The sequence below is a fragment of the Gekko japonicus genome, unplaced genomic scaffold, assembly GCF_001447785.1.
Source record: "Gekko japonicus isolate JY-2015 unplaced genomic scaffold, Gekko_japonicus_V1.1 scaffold3668, whole genome shotgun sequence".
In the NCBI taxonomy this organism is placed as follows: Eukaryota; Metazoa; Chordata; class Lepidosauria; order Squamata; family Gekkonidae; genus Gekko; species Gekko japonicus.
The window spans coordinates 71,180-90,033 of NW_015168769.1; the positions used below are offsets into that span (position 1 = coordinate 71,180).

The following is an 18,854-nucleotide window of genomic DNA, read 5'->3' on the forward strand; positions in this document are numbered from 1 at the left end:
ACTCTTTCCTTTTGGCTGGAGATGTATTGAAGGTGCTGCTCTTGAGTGCCCTTCTACGTTTGCTTGCCCCATGGAAGGGAACTCAAAAAGGCATTTAAATGCCTTCTGAGCGGTCTCTTCCCAGGTCCCATGATGCCCCCCCCTCAAATTCCACAGTGGGAGGGAGAGGAAAACCTCAAAAGTAAGGCTTCTGTCATGGCTTTTTGTGGGGGGCGGGGCGATTAATTAAGGGGGCGGGGCCCCAAATGCCCCACCACAGCGGCAGGCCTGGCATAGGGGTGGGTGGCTGTCAGGGCCATAGAGGAAGCTCCGCTTAGGCCTCTGAGGCGAAGCTCCGCCGTGAGAGAGAAGGCACCCCTTCGCCGCACCAAGAAGCCACGGGCAGTGGGGCACTTACAGTTTCTCGTTGTTTTCATCCGTGAAGTAGAAGAGGCGAGCCACGTGGAAGAAGAACTCGGCCACGTACTGCAGCAGTAGCAAGATGAGTCCCAGGCGTGTGAGGCTGGAGAAAGACGGAGGGATAATCCTTAACTTGGGAGGACGCCCAAGGGTCCGTTAGACACCTCCTCCCCCCGACACACACACCTGCCCTCAAAGACCCCAAGCAGCCACACCCACACATACGAATCTGACTTGTACTGAGTCGTGCTCTTGGTTCCTCAAGGCCAGTCTTGTCTACTCAGACTGGCACAGTGGCTCTCCAGGGTCTGAGGTTCAGGTCTTTCCCATCACCTACCACCTGGTATTGCCAACTGCAGATACCAGGGGTTGCACCTGGGACCTCCTGAATGTAAAGGCGAGGGGCCATGGCTCAGCAGCAGAGCATCTCCTTGGCGTGCTGAAGGTCCCAGGTTCAATCCCCGGCATCTCAAGCTAAAAGGACCAGGTAGGAGGTGATATGAAAGACCTCCACCTGGGACCCTGGCGAGCAGCTGCCAGTCTGAGTAGGCAATACCGACCTTGAGGGACCAAGGGTCGGATTCGCTACAAGGCAGCTTCCTGCATTCGTCTAAGCCACAGACCCTCCCTTATGTCTTGATCAAGGTTGGAATCGCGAAGTTAATCACAGTCTTCAAGTGCAATCCACAGTTAAGCAAGCTACGCTGCAAAAATGTGCCCCCCCCACAACCTGGCCCCCGATTCTGTGCTTGGGTACAACTTGAATGGTGCGCTTTATTCATGCAGTTCTGTCTGCCACAGAGGCGGTGAAGAGATACGCAAGGGACTGGATTCCTCCCAGCGCCCTGCGACGCCTAGAGCTGACACCCAGACCTCCAGCCTCCTCGCCCCTGCTTCTGACATCTCACCCGGGACCATCCCTACAGCACTCTTACGGAACTATCAAGCCCACAGGACTAGGAACTTGATTTTCCGAACAAACAAACAAAAATGGGAAATTCTTTTGCGGCTATGCGGCACTTTCATAAAGCACGCACAGCCCCGACCGTTATTCAAGACGGGGGGGAAACACGCAGCGACCTGTTTTATGACTGGAAGCGTCAAAAATCTACAGAACGGGAGGCGGCAGAGTGCCAGAGCATAAAAAGTAAAAACCTGGTTTCGTTTGCGAGGTCTCCAAGGGTGACCCAATCCCGCCAGATGTGCCGTGCTGCAGAAGCTAAAATCATTCTCAAACCGTCCTCAACGTGTCTCTTTCATTTCAGTTACTGGGCCTCCTTTTCAAAACAGCGTGCCCAGACTCGGAACTGAGATTACGTGGATCCTATGGCAGCAAGTGACGTTGATACCCCCTGAGTGGTCAAAAAAATAATAATCCCCCCACTCTGCTACAGTTGTTCACCTCATCACATACTTTTGGGCAAGTGAGGGAGATTCACGCGGCGATCGTATGGCGGCTCGGCCCGTTTCCACAGAGCAATGATTTGCTGTATAGCTGTTTTCGCTGCTATTTATTTACTCATTTATTGGATTTTCATCCCGCCCTCCCCTTGCCGGGCTCAGGGCGGGTTCCGACAGTATAAAATACAACACAATTAAAACCACATTAAAACGCAATATAAAAGAACATCATTCCGATGTGCCACACAACTCTAGTCAAAAGCCAGATACCTCAGTGGTTGATGGTATTAGAAATTTTTTGTTTTAGGGATCTTTGAAATCTAGGATCTCAAGGACCCAGGCTACAGATGGGGGGGGGACCCAGGGAGGGGGACGCCCGCTGCCTCAGCGAAAAGCCCGGCGGAAGAGCTCCGTCTCGCAGGCCCTGCGGAATTCTAATCCCACAGGGCCCTCATCTCACACGGGAGCTCGTTCCACCAGGCGGGGGCCAGGGGCGGAAAAGCCCTGGCCCTGGTCGAGGCAAGTCGGGCGTCCCTGGGGCCGGGCACCACCAGAAGATGTCGGTGGCATGTTGCGTGTATGAAAACGAAGGCGTCCGCGACAGCAACGGAGGGTCCACGCAGCAGTTCTCTCTGCACATTCCTTGCCTCAGTCCCCTGTGGCTGCCTTTCCCTCTCAGCCACCACCATGGTAGGGCTTTTCGGTCTTCCTTTACAGCTGGGAATTAACATCACTATACTGTTCTAACAATTTACTGCCATGATGTACAGAGCAATGTTCCCTCTAAGCTGTGGAGTCTTGTGAGCAAAAATTCTACTTTGTGAGCTCCTGGCATTCAAGTGGTGAGCGAGCGATTTGGCTACTGCGGAAATCAATTTGCTCTGGAGCCCTCCTTCCTGAGCTAAGATAAAAATGGCTGAGCCGGAGGCTCAAAGACTGTGAGCTAGCTCACACTCACTCAGCTTAGAGGGAACACTGGCTACAGAGTGCTTGTCAAGTCACAGTCAACTTATGGTGACCCCATAGAGTTGTTGTTCTTCTTCTTATTATTATTGTATGGCATTGTGTGTAATATAGCCAGGAGCTCCTAAGACAGATCCTAAGATTGTCTGGCAGCCAGAAGCTCTAGCTCTTTTTTAGCATTATGCGCCACTAGGTGACGAGGGCAAGACTTCTTTCTAAGGCAAGCGCTGTTTCAGGGGTTGGTTGGCCCTTGCCTGCCCCCACGTTGCGACCCTGGGCTTCCTTGGTGGTCTCCCATCCAAGTTCTCTAGGAAGAACTTCACGTAACTAAGCAATGTACAAGGTCAGGGCCAACCTGGGCCATGGTGTATTTAGCTCATCTCAATACCCAGGTTTCCCTTACTAGATTTACTCCAATGCAAGGTTATTTTCCAGGTACGCCATACAAAAGAAGGGCTTCATAATGCGTACGCATACAAGTTACAGTTCTGTCCAGTAAAAATACAAAAAGTACATGTATAACTTTTTGAGACAATGGATCAAGCCCTGTTATTCTGTCTGCACCAGTAGAAAAGAGCAAGAGTCCAGCAGCACTGGAAAGACTAACAACGTTTACGGCGGGGGAGGAGCTTTCGTGAGATATCTGAAGAAGTGAGCAGTAACTCACGAAAGCTCATATACCCTGTTCACAAGCTTTGTTAGTCTTTAAGGTATTCTTTTTGACGGGGACCATCTTACATTCAGGGTCACCTTCCTTTTGAGCAGGGCTATTTTGGGGCAGGAACGCACAGGAACGGAGTTCCGGCTGGCTTCAGAGCTGGCCACGCCCACTACAGCCAAAACCTCTGCATGCGTGGCTACAGAGGGAAGGCCTGGAGAGTGACCCCCCTGGCGACTCCGAGGCGGGTGGGCCAGGGGTGGCCCTGGAAGGATCGGGGAGGCATTTAAATGCCTCCCCATGCCTTCCCCAGCCTGTCCAAGGGCCAGCTTGCCCGGGCAAGCCAAGGGAAGCCACGGGGGTGTGGCCTGACATGCTAATGAGATGCACTGTCAGGGGTGTGGCTTAATATGCCAACGAGTTTCTGCTGTTGGGTGTGGCCTATTATGCTAATGAGTTCCTGCTGGGATTTTTCTACAAAAGAAGCCCTGCTTTTGAGTAAATACAGTACTTAAAAAAAAAAAGGCAGGACGTTCAGAGCACCAAGCGGATTGTAGTAACAGACTGTTGTTAACACTATTGTGCTGCAGCCATCTAACACTGGTGAACGATGCCCTCTGGTGGTATGGAGGGGAATGGCAGTTGCTGGGGACTGAGACAAGGAAAAGCATCCACAGCGTGGGCAGGTGCTTCAAAAGTGCGGCGTGCAAAGGTGCTTTGAGTGTGACCTTTCCAAAAAGGGTGTTATCAAACCTGGCTTGGGCGTAATCAAATGAAAGCAGAGAGAAACCTGGAAAGCAGACCATTCGGGGACAGCGTTACGGGGCTCTGATCCTGACCGTGCCAATTTCAACTGGTCATGTTGCAAGGGGATTTTCAGACTGTTCCGGACAAGCAGGCTGTATAAGTCGGGATGAAGGGAAAGAAACTCGGAAACACTTACTTCAAGAGGTATGCTCCAGCTATATGCACAAGGTAGAGGCTTATATACTGCAACTGCCGAGGAATCTCTTCCTGGGAAGCAAAGAGAGACCATAAGAGGCTGGCGTTAGCCATAAAGAGGCACCAAAGGATGGCGTACAGCACTGGCAACATCAACCGCTTTCAGTCAAATAAGGGGCCAGATTCCAAACTCTTCCAGCTCCCGCATCCAAGAAAGGCGCATCGTAGTTCATTGTACAGATGCATTTCCGAACGGCTTCTTATTTATCTAAAAAGACTTTGTACCCCTTCTCCGGTCTAGACAGGTTCCCGTCTAAAAAGGTTCCTGATATGGAATACAGCATGGCAATTCGTTTATCAGCAACAACAACAAAATACCATCACGCAACAACAAAGGGCTGCCAACAGTGTTCCCTCCAAGCTGAGTTAGTGTGAGCCAGCTCACAGATGATTAGCCTCCGGCTCACACATTTTTGTCTCCGCTCAGGAAGAAGGAGGGCTCCAGAGCAGACCGATTTACGCAGCAGCCAAAGCGCTCGCTCACAACTTTAGTTCCAGCAGCTCACAAAGTAGAATTTTTGCTCACAGGACTCCGCGGCTCAGAGGGGGGGGCATTGGTTCCCAACCTCAAGGTGGTGGCTGGAGATCCCCGTTATTACAACTGATCTCCATATAACCAAGATCAGTTCACCTGGAGAAAATGGCCGCTTTGTAAGGGGGACATCATACCCCACTGAATTCCCTCCCCGAACCACCCTCCTCAGGTTCCACCCCCCAAAATCCAGGTATTTCCCAACCCGGAGCTGACAACCCCGTGAAAACATGAAGCAGCTTTCTACCGGTCCATCAAGGTCAGTATTGTCTACTCAGACTGGCAGCAGCTCTCCGGGGCTTCAGGCGGAGGTCTTTCCCATCACCCACTGCCTCATCCTTTTAGCAGGAGACGCCGGCGGTTGAACCTGCGCGCCAAGCAGATGCTCTAACACCAAGCCGCAGCCACTCAAAACGTTAAAAACGTCAGCCTTGAACAGGACAAACTGTAGAACAAGCACCCTAATGATAGCAGGAACCCACACACAAAGGGGAGCAGGAAATATTTCAAGATGTCAGAAGGGGGATTCTACAAATATTAAGCGCTGGCAGGATGAACAATCAATCCTTCTCTAAGAAGAACTTCAAACAGTCGAACAATGCAGTAGTTACTGGATGCCCCACTCGAACCCGGGCAGAAAGCAGGAAAGTGGCTTTCGAAATATAGTGTGCCGTTGCGAATATTTCTATTTATTTCCGTTATTTATAGTTCGCTTTTCTCATTTGGACTCCCAAGGTGGGTTACGCAGAGCGAACATTCAGGACGGAACATTCAGTGAACAGTGCAACAGGATGAGGGTTGTGGAGCCCACCAGAAAGTCTAAAGGCAGAACTGAAGCAAAGCGGAAGTCTTGACACGACACATTAAACGATGCAACATCCCATAGTAGGATTCCAGTTGCAGCAAGCTGTACTCAGCAGCATAGACAACAGTCCCTGATAATTTCTTCAAGTCACTCTGTGAATCCTTGAGTACAGTGCAGCTCTATTGCCTGCACAGAAGAGCCAGTTTGGTGGATTGGTTAAGAGGGTGGAGTCTAATATGGGAGAACCGGGTTTGATTCCCCCACTCCTCCACATGCAGCTGCTGGTGTGACCTTGGGTCAGTCATAAGTTCTTTCAGAGGGGTTCTCTCAAGGGCAGTCCTCGAAAGAGCTCTCTCAGCCCCACCTACCTCACAGGGTGTCTGTTGTGGGGGCGGGGAGGGAAAAGAGATTGTAAACCGCTCTGAGACTCCTTTGGGTAGGGAAGGGCGGGGTATAAATCCAATTTCCTCTTCCTCCTCCTCTTGAATAATTTGGTTCTGCATAGTTTGCGGAAAGCCAGGAGAGTGGGAATCGTCCTGACCTCCTCAGGCAAACCATTCCACAAGGTGGGGGCCACAATGGAGAAGGCATGGAGCTGGATCCAACATGTTTCCGCAGCAGGCCCCTAGCCAGGATTTGGTGGCTCCTGGGGCAGTCTTTCTTATGGTGGGGCTGAAGTTCTCAGTGCAGAAAGAAAAGCCATCTAGCCAATAGAAAACGGTTCCCAGGCTAGATCTCTAAACGGCAAGCTGTCAACCACTTGAGATGACAGTTCTCAGATGCTGCAAGTTAACCATTTCTGCCAGCCTAAGCAACAATTCTGAGCACAAGCCGGCAGTTGGGGGTGATGATGACTTCTCTGGTCAAGAAAGCTGACATTTAGGCAGAAAAACTTTCTTAAAGTTTCTTGACCCAGAGTTAGAAGGGATCCTAGAGGTCACCCACTCGAACCCCCTTGCGCAGTGTAGGACGTAGTCAACTACAGCACCCCACTCCGCTTAAAGGAGCACACACCTTTAAAAAATGTTTTAAAGTGATTGAAGAAAGCATTCACAGGGGAAATTCTTGTGGGGCCACACCTTTAAGAAAGGGGGCAGATCCCCCCAAAGCCCCACCGTAGCTACGGGCCTGTTCCACACGGAAAAAATCCCCATCCACGAAGCATTACTTTCTTGCCTCCTCCCGCTGCAGCCCATAATACCCCCCGAGGAACAAAGATAGATAGAAAGCCTTCTGTTGGCAGAAATACTCTGCTGAATCCCAGCCACGGCTCTTCTTGGCCTTCAGGATCACCCAATGATTTCATTCTGTCAGCTGCAGTCTATACTCATAGATTTCACTGGATCTTACTCTAGACAAAAGTCACCTGGGCCCACTGCAGTTACGGCTGCAAAGAAAGTCACTCCAGTTAAGTAGAGGCAGTTGGCGGGTCCGGCACTCACCTTCCGCACCTTCTGGAAATACAGCTCCGGCAATGCGTGCAGCCAATAGGCCAGCTGGCACAAGTAGAAAAACTTGACCTGGAACCTGACGTGGCAGAAGGAGAAGAAGAAGAAGCATCCACAACAAGTCAAAATCTTCACTGAACACTTGAAGTGTTCTGCCCACCAAGTGGGGAGGTAGCTAATTCATGAATTGTCATGTGGTAGTGTGTGTAGAATAGCCAGGAGATCCTAAGATTGCCTGGCAGGCGGAGGTTCTAGTTCTTTTACCGTTATGCACCACTAGGTGGCGAGCTGGACTTGTTTTTAAGGCAAGAGACGATTCAGAGGTGGCTTGCCATTGCCTGCCTCCGCGTCACGACCCTGGCATTCCTTGGAGGCCGCCCTTCCAAATACTAACCGGGGCCGACTGCGCTTAGCTTCCGAGATCTGACGGGATCGGACTAGCCTGAGCTACCCAGGGCAGGGCAGTGGGGAGGTCAGCAGCCTTTCGCAGGATAAAGAACATTCCCAAGTTACGCCTGATTCGGGTCCAGTAGACTCTAGCTGCCGTACCGCAGACCAACATGAAGCTGAACTTCATGCTAGACTTGTTTTTAAGGAAAAAGACTTTTCAGAGGTGGTTTGCCGACCCTGCTTAGCTTCCAAAATCTGACAAGATGGGGCTAGCTTGGGCTATCCAGGTTAGGGTTGCCAAGTGGAACTTACCTTGGCGGTGGGGAACTCCTGGGTGGATCCCGGAGCGCGCGCACCACACACACATCACCAGGAAGTGACGTTATGACGCCGGGCACGTGTCACTTCTGGGTACCGCACACGTCGGGGAGGAGTTACCCCGGGGCCTGATCCGGTGGCGCTGGGGAACGGGCCTCTGGGGCGGGGGTTTCCCCGCCCCCCAGGGGGACTTGGGATCCCTAATCCAGGTCAGGGCAAGGAAACCAGATGTCGGCATCTCATCTCTGAGCTAAAACGATGCTTTCGTGACCCTGCTCGTGAAAGTCCACCGCCGTGAGGCATCACAAACAGAACATACAACACCACAATCACTGCAGTCCTCACAGGGCAAGAGAATGCAGGGCCGTTGTTAAGTCACACAAGACATGTTGTGTGGAAGATTTTCATATCTAAAGGGTGCCTCCTGCAGCAGCAGCTAAGGGTCGTGATAGTGTGCAGATGTGGTGGGGCGGTGATTAAAGAAGAGCTGGTTGTTCGCGAGTCCCCAAAGATCAGTACAGCCCTGGGAAAGCCATCGTCGGAGCCAAAACAGATTGCCGTTTTGGTGTTGGGCTGGATCCTACCATCTGTTCAACCGGAGGGAGGAGGAGTCTGTTCTGACCCCTGAGACGTCTTGGCCGGGGATTCTGGGACCAGCAAGGATGAAAGCCACGTGGAGGAGGGGGAATGCAGGGAGGAGGGAAACCAGGTAGGATCGAGCTGACAGGATCCAACCCAGCGTCTGCATTCCCACACGCTGGAATCCTGTTCAGGAAACCCAGCATATGAATAATTGAGTACATGAGTGGCTTCTGGATGGCCCAGGTAAGCCAGATCTTGGAAGCTAAGCAGGGCCGACCCTGGCAAGTATTTGGACGGGAGACCTCCAAGGAATACCAGGGTTGGGAGGCAGAGGCAGGCAATATCAAGCCACTTCTCGGAACGTCCTCCATGCCCCAGTAGGAGTCGCCAGAGGTCGCCATGACTTCCAGGCACAGGCAGACAGACACCAAAAATACCAAGAATATTATTTATTTATTAAATTTATATCCCGCCCTCCCCAAACGGGCTCAGGGCGGCTAACAGAAGAGGCATATGCCATGATGAAAAAACTAAAAACAGAATAAAACAGTCCATCACAAACAAAGTGCTGGTGCTCTGGATATTAAACTCTTATCCGTCCAAGATGGGGTTCCATTAACCAGCATGACCCATCAGCATAAGTTCCAAATAATACTGTCGTCCCTTCATGACCAGTTCTTCAGGTCGTCTGGTCGTCTTTCCAGGGCCAGCTCACATCCTGATAGAATCTACCGTCAAAGATGCAAACTCGGTGGTGGTACAGTAGCGGTGGCGGCTCCTATGCAAAAGCCTGGCGGAAGAGCTCCGTCTTACAGGCCCCGCGGAACTGCATAAGGTCCCACAGGGCCCGGATCTCCTCTGGGAGCTCATTCCACCAGATAGGAGCCACCACCGAAAAGGCCCTGGTTGCAGCCAACTTGATGTCCTTGGGGCCTGGAATAACCAAAAGATGTTGCGCGCCCCTGACTGTAGCGCTCTTGGGGGGGACAGATGGGGAAAGGTGGTCCCTTAGGTAAGCTGGACCCTGGCCATTAGCTTAGCAGCGGTGGAAAACAATTTTTTGAAAGTGGTATTTAGCTGGCTATCCATACCAAAGTTTGGCGCTGGGAGCTGCCTGCGCTGCTGTGGACACCCTGCTAGGGTTACTATCACCAAGTATCAATATGGAATAATCAAAAGATGTTGCGCCCCTGACTGTAGCGCTCTTGGGGGGACAGATGGTGGTCCCTTAGGTAAGCTGGACCCTGGCCATGAGCTTAGCGGCAGTGGAAAACAATTTTTGAAAGTGGTATTTGGCTGGATATCCATACCAAAGTTTGGCGCTGGAAGCTGCCTGCGTTGCTGTGGACACCCTGCTAGGGTTACTATCACCAAGTATCAATACCGGCAGAAATGGCGCCTTCCAGGGCACGATGAAAACCTCAGAGGAGACCCTGGAAGCGGCTGTGTCTTCTACAGCAACGGCCAGGTTAATGCTATGCATCACCCCGGGCTTGGTTTAACACACCCTGTTCCTAAGACCAGCACCCCAAGCGGATCTCTCACGCCCAGCTCTGTTCTAGGGCTGCCAATCATCAGCCAAAATACATGGATGACGTTTGCAGTCTGAGGCCTTGACGAAGGTGGCGTGACCTCTGGGTGGCTGAAGCAGAGGCCCCCGTTCAAAGTTGCAGACGGTATTTTAGCTTCCTTATCTGGTCTAGCCTGGGCTTATTTATACCCCTCTAGCACATTGTTTCCACTAACAAGGCGGAGGAATAACTGGGGGAAAAGGAAGCGGCACCACAAGCCGGCACCGTGGGAAACCACTAAAAACTGTGAGGACTCCCTACAGACCAGGGGTCTCCAACGTGGTGCCCATGGGCGCAATGGCACCTTCCAACACCGTTTCCTGGTGCCCCCCAACTTGTTCTTAGAAAGTGAGTGGGCCTCTTGCCCAGCAGGGCTTCTGATTGGCCACGGGAGATCTGATTGGCTGGGCAGATTAGTTGCAGCTGTTGCCATGGTGCTGGTTTTATTCTCTGTCACTCCTCTTTCCCAAATGTGTTTTTCAAACCATGCCTGTTCTCCCCTGCACTTGGGCTTCCTCTCCTCTGGCCTCCCGTGGCAGCCATTTTGCAGGTGGCTCTGCCTCCTGCGGCAGCCATTTTGCGGTTGGCTCCGCCTCCTGCGGCAGCCATTTTGCAGTTGGCTCCGCCTCCTGAGGCAGCCATTTTGCTGTTCCGCCCACCACCCTGCGCCAGAACTTTAAAGGTGCCCATATTGTCAAAAAGGTTGGGGATCCCTGCTACAGGCGATACGGAGATACTACCAGGGGTGTAGCCAGAAAATTCTTGGTGGTGGGGCACTGGGAGATTCTGCGGGGAACAAGAACTGGGGGAAAGAGAGGGGGGGGGAGAGAGGCATATGAGGCTCTGGCCTCCCATGGCAGCCATTTTGCGGTTGGCTCCACCTCCTGCGGCACCCATTTTGCGGTTGGCTCCACCTCCTGCAGCAGCCATTTTGCAGTTGGCTCCGTTGCCTGCGGCAGCCATTTTGCAGTTACACCCACCACCCTGCGCCAGAACTCTAAAGGTGCCTATATGGTCAAAAAGGTTGGGGATCCCTGGTACAGGCAATATGGAGATACTACCAGGGGTGTAGCCAGAAAATTCTGGGTGGTGGGGCACTGGGAGACTCTGTGGGGAACAAGAACTGGGGGAAAGAGAGGGGGGGGAGAGAGAGAGCGGTAAGCCCGTCTACAGCAGAGGAAGAGGACTCAGCAACTGCACCAGCCTAGCCATGTGAACCATTGACATGTGACCCGGCGCAGGTGCAGTTAGGCCGCTACCGCCAAACCGAATCCTCTTCCTCTACTGCGGGCGGATTCACCTCTCGCAGCTTGAAGGGTATTTAAAAGGGGGCGCCGAATCCTCTTCCTCATCTAATGGCTTCCTCGTCTACATGAGTCGGGGGTGCAGGAGGAATCTCCAACTCTCTCTCTTTTGCATTTTGCAATTTTATTTTACTTTATTTTGCGTTTTTTAAAAAAACGATGCATTTTTCAGCCTGGGGGAAAAAAAATAAGACTGAAGCTTCCCTGATTGTGCCTGGGGTCATTTCGGAAACCCCACTGACCTTCCACAGCCTGCAGTTCATCATCTTAACCACTTGAGCCACCGCAGCTCCTTTCTATGGGGGGAATCGCCCCCAAATTCCCCCTGTGGCTACGGGCCCAGGTACTACCCCTGCAGAGACAATGACGAACTTCAGCAGAAGGCAGAATCTTCAGAGGAATAAAACGGATGCCACGTACAAAGCTTAAAAAGGACCCCAAACCCCAGCACCTTCTACAGCTCTTGAGGGTGACACTCAGGACTGGAAGCAAACGTATGTTTCTTACTGGCACAGGGTGATTTCGCACTAGAGCTGCCTTGCCGCGCAGCCGCCGTTTGCCCCGACACAAACATGTCAATTTCACACCCGAAGCTGCGGGTTTGCATTTTGACTCGCGGCTTTGCCCGATTTCCTCCGCAGTTTCGTGATCTTGGTTTTTGAGGGTCACGAAACTGCGGAGGAAATCGAAGCCGCGGGTCAAATGCAGCCCCAGGTGTGAAATTGACAAATAGTGTCGGGGCAAACGGCGGCTGTGCGAGGCAGCTCTAGTGCGAAATCGCCCACACTCTCAGTCAGGTGGGGAGGCTCAAAGCAGAAGGTGGGGCCCACCTTCTTGACTGTCCCGGTCTCCTTCCATCCCTGGTTCTAGATACCTTTCGATCTGCCCTTGCCGGGACAAAGGGTTTTACCACTGGCAGCAGCTCATGGAAGGGGGCCGAAAGAAGGCTCTCGAGACAGACTATCGCAACCTAAAACATCGGCCGCCCTGACCTCAGATGAACCGACGAGGGAGGAAGGAAGCGGTGGAGTTGACAGGCACCGGGGCCGCGCCGCGACTACTTACGGGAGATGGACGTGAGGGTAGTTCTCCCACAGGCTCCTCGGGTTTGATAAGTATCCTTCCTGAAAAGGGAAACGAAAGCGAAAAAGGGTCAGCCAGCAGATATCTCCAGGCAAACAACAGCCGGCCCGCATTCCTGGGCCTATTGCTCATGTAATAACAGCCCACTCTCCCAGCAAAGGTAGACTTAATATTTGGAAACAATTGGTTCAGACTGTAAGGAAAATTCGGTTTTAAAAATGAAAGAGTTTTGTCGGTTTGTATATCATTAGTTGTGCAAGTTCTCCCTGCGCCAAAAGAAATACCAGAAAGGAATATGATTAGGGATCCCAAGTCCCCCCGGGGGGCGGGGAAACCCCCGCCCCAGAGGCCCGTTCCCCGGCGGCGCCAGATCAGGCCCCGGGGGAACTCCACCCCGACATGCGTGTAACCCGGAAGTGATGCGACCACGCCGGTCACGCTGGGGGCGGGGGCACGGAAATCCGAGGGAAAACTATGGTTTTCTCTCGTATGGCCATGGCCCCACCCCCAGCGTGTCTGCCATTGTCATGTCACTTCTGGGTGCACGCGCACACACACCAGACGCCGGCCGGGAGTCCCCTGCTCCGGCAGAAAATTGACTTGGCAACCCTAATTCAAAATAAATAAATAAATAAATAAATTGCATTTCTCCAGCAACCTTTATTGGGAACCAACTTGCTTTTGCATAGCGAGCAGAAGGGCTGACAGTTTTCTCAACCATGTGAGAAGTCCTACTCCTAAAATTACCAGCCAATCCAAAGGCAACATACTGCCTACCAGCTGCATGCATCAGCATTGTACTCCACTGCTCCTATTTGTGCTTGTAGGCTCTAAGGTTCAGGGGCAGGTAGTGACTGCATAAGGCCCCAGACTTGAACCACAAGGTCTCTGTTGGGAGAGGAAGGAGTCAGGTTAGTATACGTTAACTTCTACAGAGGGAGAAAAATTGGCCATCCTCTAAAGCAAGTTTCTCAACAGACCGGTTCTTGTTCCCAGTCATTTGATTTTGAAGCAAACTATCTTTTTTTCATGGTAAAATCTTGGCTCCTTCTGTGTGGTTTTACACAGGTTCTTGCATTCACTCTGTTTTTCAGTGTTCTGTGATATGCTATCAAGAGTGTTCCTGAGAAAGGGCATTGATTTTTAGCGTGTTTAGCGTGTTCAGTGTGTTTCTTATTTCAAGCTCCATCATTCTAACTTCACAATTGTAGCACCATGGCCAACCACCTCTGAATGTCTCTTGCCTTGGAAACCCCACGGGGTTCCCATAAGCCAGCCGTGACTTAACCGGCACTTTTCACCATCCACGAAAACAACCGTAATTCCTTTTCTGGATTAACCTTTCGCAGTGGAGGAAGTTTCTGTCTTCCATAATCTGAATGCTGGACACCAGAGGACCAGTGTTCCCTCTAAGCTGAGTTAGTGTGAGCTAGCTCACACTAACTCAGCTTAGAGGGAACATTGCTGATGACACGGCGACGGTGGCCCGCCCCTCCTCCCCGAAAGCAGAGGCGACGCGGGAGACATCCCACATCCTTTCGCTTCCCCGCCTTACCGTTGCAATGACATACAAGCACCAGGCCACGGAGGTGAGATGAAATGCGACCAGCTGGCCGGACTCATTGAACTTGCTGTGCTTGACCTTGGACAGGTGGAGCCTCCGGTTGATTTTCTGGAGAGGAAGGAGAAAGATCGAGGAAAGCCAAATGAGAGCTCCCTCCCGGTGACAAGGTGACTCATGGCAGGAACAGGCTGGACTGGACAGGCCAAGTCAGGTGACCCAAGGATACCAGCCAGGGGGCCATTCACTTAGGACAGAGCCGTCGGTACAGGGGGGGCTTCCCAGCAGCCGCTCACCACAGCTCCAAAACTGCAGCGTGTCAGGGTCTCCGATCTTTTCCAGCCCGTGGGCACCTTTGGAATTCTGACACGAAACGGCTGCTGCAAAATAAAATGGCTGCCACAAGAGGCGGAGAGGGCGACCAAATCGCCGGGCCGCCACCGCTTACCTTCAGTCACACAGTGAAGATCCTTGCGCAGTGGGGGCAGCTACTACCAAAGCGACATTTTTTAAAAAAAAATCTGCATAGACCATCAATTTTTCCAGTGGCCAATCAGAAGCCTTCTGGGCAAAATCCCCCATTGGCCGTGCCCATTTTATAAAGACACTTGGCAGGCACGAGGAAAGGTGTTGGCAGGTGCCTCGACGCCAACGGCACTGTGTCGGGGACCCGTGATCGGCATCTACATCCTAGATTTGGGAACTCAGCCCAAACGTTGGTTCAGGTAAAAGCCTAATGTGAAACAAAAGCTGGAATTTGCTTTGCCGCTCCATTCTCCTTCTATTGGATGGGGCAAATAACACTTTCCTAATGTCACAGGGGCTTGGTAATAAACCCTTATAAATTCTAAAATGGGAGAGATAACCCAAAACGGTGATCTCCCCGACTCTGTACCAGAAGATCAGTTTTCTTGGCACCCGTTTCCTTCTTCCCCGAAATGAAAGAGCCAGTCCTGATTTTCTTCCACCTCACTGGAGCAAGAGGGGCTTCCGAAAAGCCCAGGTGTAATGGGTGAACCCCCCTCCCCAGTAAGGAAAGCATTCCTTTTAAAACAGGCAGATGGAAACGAAGGGGGTAACGCCAAAGCAAGGCATTAACCACTAAATCACAGGGCTGTCATTGAGGTTGGCTAATGAAAGAGCCGGTCCTGATTTTCTTCTACCTCACTGGAGCAAGAGGGGCTTCCAAAAAGCCCAGGTGTAATGGGTGAACCCCCCTCCCCAGTAAGGAAAGCGTTCCTTTTAAAACAGGCAGATGGAAACGAAGGGGGTAACGCCAAAGCAAGGCGTTAACCTCTAAATCACAGGGCTGTCATTGAGGTTGGCTAGGTTCCTTGACACCCAGACTTCTGACTGAAGAGAAGATAGCAGATGATTTATACACAGCTGAGAGCCAGTTTGGTGTAGTGGTTAAGTGTGCGGACTCTAATCTGGGAGAGTCGGGTTTGATTCCCCACTCCTCCACTCGCACCTGGCTGGATGACCTTGGGTCAGTCACAAGCTCTGACACAGCTGTTCCTGAAAGAGCAGTTTCTGTCAGAGTTCTCTCAGCCCCACCCACCTCACAGGGGAGGGAAAGGAGTTTGTAAGCCGCTCTCTTCTTCTCTCCTTCTTCTTCTATCCCAGGTGTCAAGGGGAAATCTTGTATCCCAGTCAAATATTCCTCATGTTTACCTTTTTAAAGATTTTAAAGTTTTTTTTATTTCAAATCAACCTAAAATTCTTGAGATGAGAAGACATGAGAGATGCAGTGATACAAAAATTAACCTGCCTATGTAAATGAAATCAGAGACAGAAAGGCAGATATAGCATCCCTTACCGTAGTTTAAGATTAAAAGATAAAATACAGTTTCTCAGAGTCTCCCAAAAGCGCTTTCAGAAAGATTAGGTAGTCTCGCGCAAACCCACGTCTGAGAGATTCAAGGGTGTACTTGGTGCGACCACCTTACATAGGCCCAATTACGTGAAACCCATATGATCATACGAAAACCTTCCAATTTGATAGTATGAGGTGAGCACTTCTGTGAGCTTTCCCACAGAAACATATGTATCAAAACTGTGAAGGCTCAGATGTTTTTAGATGTTTCTGGGCATTTGTCCATCTGTTCAAAGTTACCCCTTCCCAAAGATGGGACATCAAGTACACAGCTGAGAAAATAAAACCTGTACCAGTTTTACAAATATGAAATCTAAAGCAAATAGTCAGGCCTGCGTTTGTTCAATCAATACCTCTATCAGACAAGGGTCAGTGATATAGGAAGCATTGGCTTTTGTGTCTGCAGGAAGCGTCCATTCAAAAAAACAGCTGTCTCTGTGACAGAAGAAAATAGGAGATTGGATTTATACCTGCCCTTATAGGAGTCTCAGAGTGGCTTACAATCTCCTTTCCCTTCCCCTCCCCACAACAGACACCCTGTGAGGTAGTTGGGGCTGAGAGAGCTCTTTCGAGGACTGCTCCTGAGAGAACAGCTCTGAAAGAACTTGTAACTGACCCAAAGTCACACGAGCAGCTGCATGGGGAGGAGTGGGGAATCAACCCCGGTTCTCCCAGATTAGAGTCCGCGCTCCTAACCACTACACCAAACTGGCTCTCACACCAAACTGGCAGGAAGATGCCTGGCTTAGAACCTCTCAAAACTTTGCGACTGGCCCCATTTTATGGATTGGCAGCCATTTTATGATTCACCCCACCTCCCATGGCAGTCATTTCCTGCTGGTGCCCGGACGACCTCTTTTCAACATTCCAGACAAGGTTCACCAGAGCCGGAGGCCGAAGTCACCTGGCTAGCTGGCACGAAAAGCAGAACTTACATCCAAGGCGTACTCCTGTACCACGGCGTGCAGAATTATTGCGATGAAGATGTAGAAGAGGATGGTGACCAGATCCTTCAGCCCGTAGTGATAGAGGACAATCTCACCATCTGAGAAGAAGAAAAGGGAGGGTGGTGGTGGTAAGAAAAAGCTGTGGCATCAACATTCGGCACAGAACAATTCCGGGACCAAAGTTTCCTCAGTGCTCGTTGAAGGGCAAAGCTGGACACAACAAAAGGGACAACGTCCCTCTATCCAACGTGGATATATGGAGATGGGTGAGAGTGAAGAGGCTATTTCTCTCCCCTAATGGTCACAGCTAGGAGCCGCGGTGGCTCAAGTGGTTAAGACGCTGAACTGCAGGCTGTGGAAGGTCGGTAGTTCAGCAGTTCGAGACCCGAGTGTGCCGCATGACGGAGTGAGCTCCCGTCTCTAGTTCCAGCTCCTGCCAACCTAGCAGTTCGAAAGCAAGAAATTGCAAGTAGATAAATAGGTACCACTTCGGTGGGAAGGTAACAGCGTTCCGTGAGCCTCGGTGTTTAGTCATGCCAGCCACATGACCACGGAAACGTCTTCGGACAGCGCTGGCTCTTCGGCTTGGAAACGGAGATGAGCACCGCAACCCTAGAGTCGGACTCGACTGGCTTTCGAGCAGAGGAACCTTTACCTTTACTTTAATGGTAACAGAGTGCCGGGACAAGGGTACTAATTCCTGGCCCTTCCCCTACCTACCTTCGCTTGCGGTGCTCTTCCATTTGGAACTTTTCTTCCAAGGCCTGTCGGGGATCCCGGGCTTGACGCAAAGGGCCAAGCAGCCATTTTCTCCAGGGGAACGGATCTCTGTTGCCAGGAGATCAGTGGTAATAGTGGGGGTTCTCCAGTCACCACCTGGAGGTTGGCAACCCTAGGATGCATGCACTCCCCTGAGCCCCACACCTTATGGAACAGCCTGACAGAGGGGGTCTGGAAGGCCGCCACTCTCCCGGCTTTCCGCAAACGATGCAAAGCTGAATTCTTTGGGAGGTCTCCCTTACAGAGGGAATAAATAGGGCTGTATCGTAACAAAATGGTTTAGACCAGGGGGTGTCGAAGTCATTTGTTATGAGGGCCGGATCTGACATAAATGAGACCTTGTTGGGCCGGGCCACGTGTGTCTGTGTCATAAAATGTAATGCCAGGTAGCGGAGATATAAACTTTATACAGGACACAAACACAAAGGGGTTTTCTCACTTAAAACAAAAAACATGCTTAAAACATTAGCACTCATGCAAGATTTTGTTTATTTAACAGTGCTGATAACTGACACTTTTTGCTCTGAATTATTGCATCAAATTGCCTGTGCTGTTGCAATCTTGAGCATGCTGTTCAGGTGTGTATCTGTAAGCCGCAAGCTGCAAACCTACGAAGATGCAGCCGCAGCAGAACTGGAAGAAGCAGAAGACAGCCCAGTTCCACTGGGGGCCTGATGTGGCCCTTGGGCTGCATGTTTGACATCCCTGGTTTAGAAAGATCCTTTGGTAAAGAGACAGGGCCTGTGGACTATATGATTATGTTCTGTCTGGTGCTATATGTAATGTCTGCATTGCTGAACGTGTCCTGTTTAATCGTTTATCCTTCGTTTCTGCTGAGTTTCAGCTGTTTTTCAGGTTTCTGCCTTCCAAAAACTATTCCACTGTTTCTCGGATGCCCCATTCCTGTTGATTTAATTGCCTCACGTTGCGTGATCCGCCATCAGTCCCATCGAGAAAGGCTATCAACGACATCAATTTAAACATATTAACAGCCCAGTAGCGCCTTTAAGACTCACAAACTTTATGGTAGTATAAACTTCCGAGAAACACAGCTCTCTTCATCAGGTGCATCTGACGAAGAGAGCTGTGCTTCCCGGAAACTTACACTACCATAAAGTTTGTTAGTCTTAAAGGCGCTAATGGGCTTTTTTTTTTTTTTACTATTTTGCGGCCACAGACTAACACGGCTAATTCCTCTGGCTCTCATAAAAATATACAAACCAATATGAGATGA

The 18,854-nt window shown here is 51.1% G+C and overlaps 1 protein-coding gene across 1 annotated transcript in view; it reads right to left on the bottom strand.

Moving 5' to 3' along the window:
• The window catches only part of TRAM2 (translocation associated membrane protein 2), a 31,278-nt gene that overhangs the window by 8,536 nt on the left and 3,888 nt on the right, over positions 1 to 18,854 (bottom strand). The window contains exons 2-7 of the mRNA XM_015415669.1: positions 16,829 to 16,938; positions 14,012 to 14,128; positions 12,439 to 12,497; positions 7,203 to 7,287; positions 4,365 to 4,435; positions 398 to 502 (exon numbers count right to left, since the gene is read on the bottom strand). Coding sequence (XP_015271155.1) covers positions 398 to 502; positions 4,365 to 4,435; positions 7,203 to 7,287; positions 12,439 to 12,497; positions 14,012 to 14,128; positions 16,829 to 16,938 — 547 coding nt within the window. The remainder of the gene's footprint in view (positions 1 to 397; positions 503 to 4,364; positions 4,436 to 7,202; positions 7,288 to 12,438; positions 12,498 to 14,011; positions 14,129 to 16,828; positions 16,939 to 18,854) is intronic.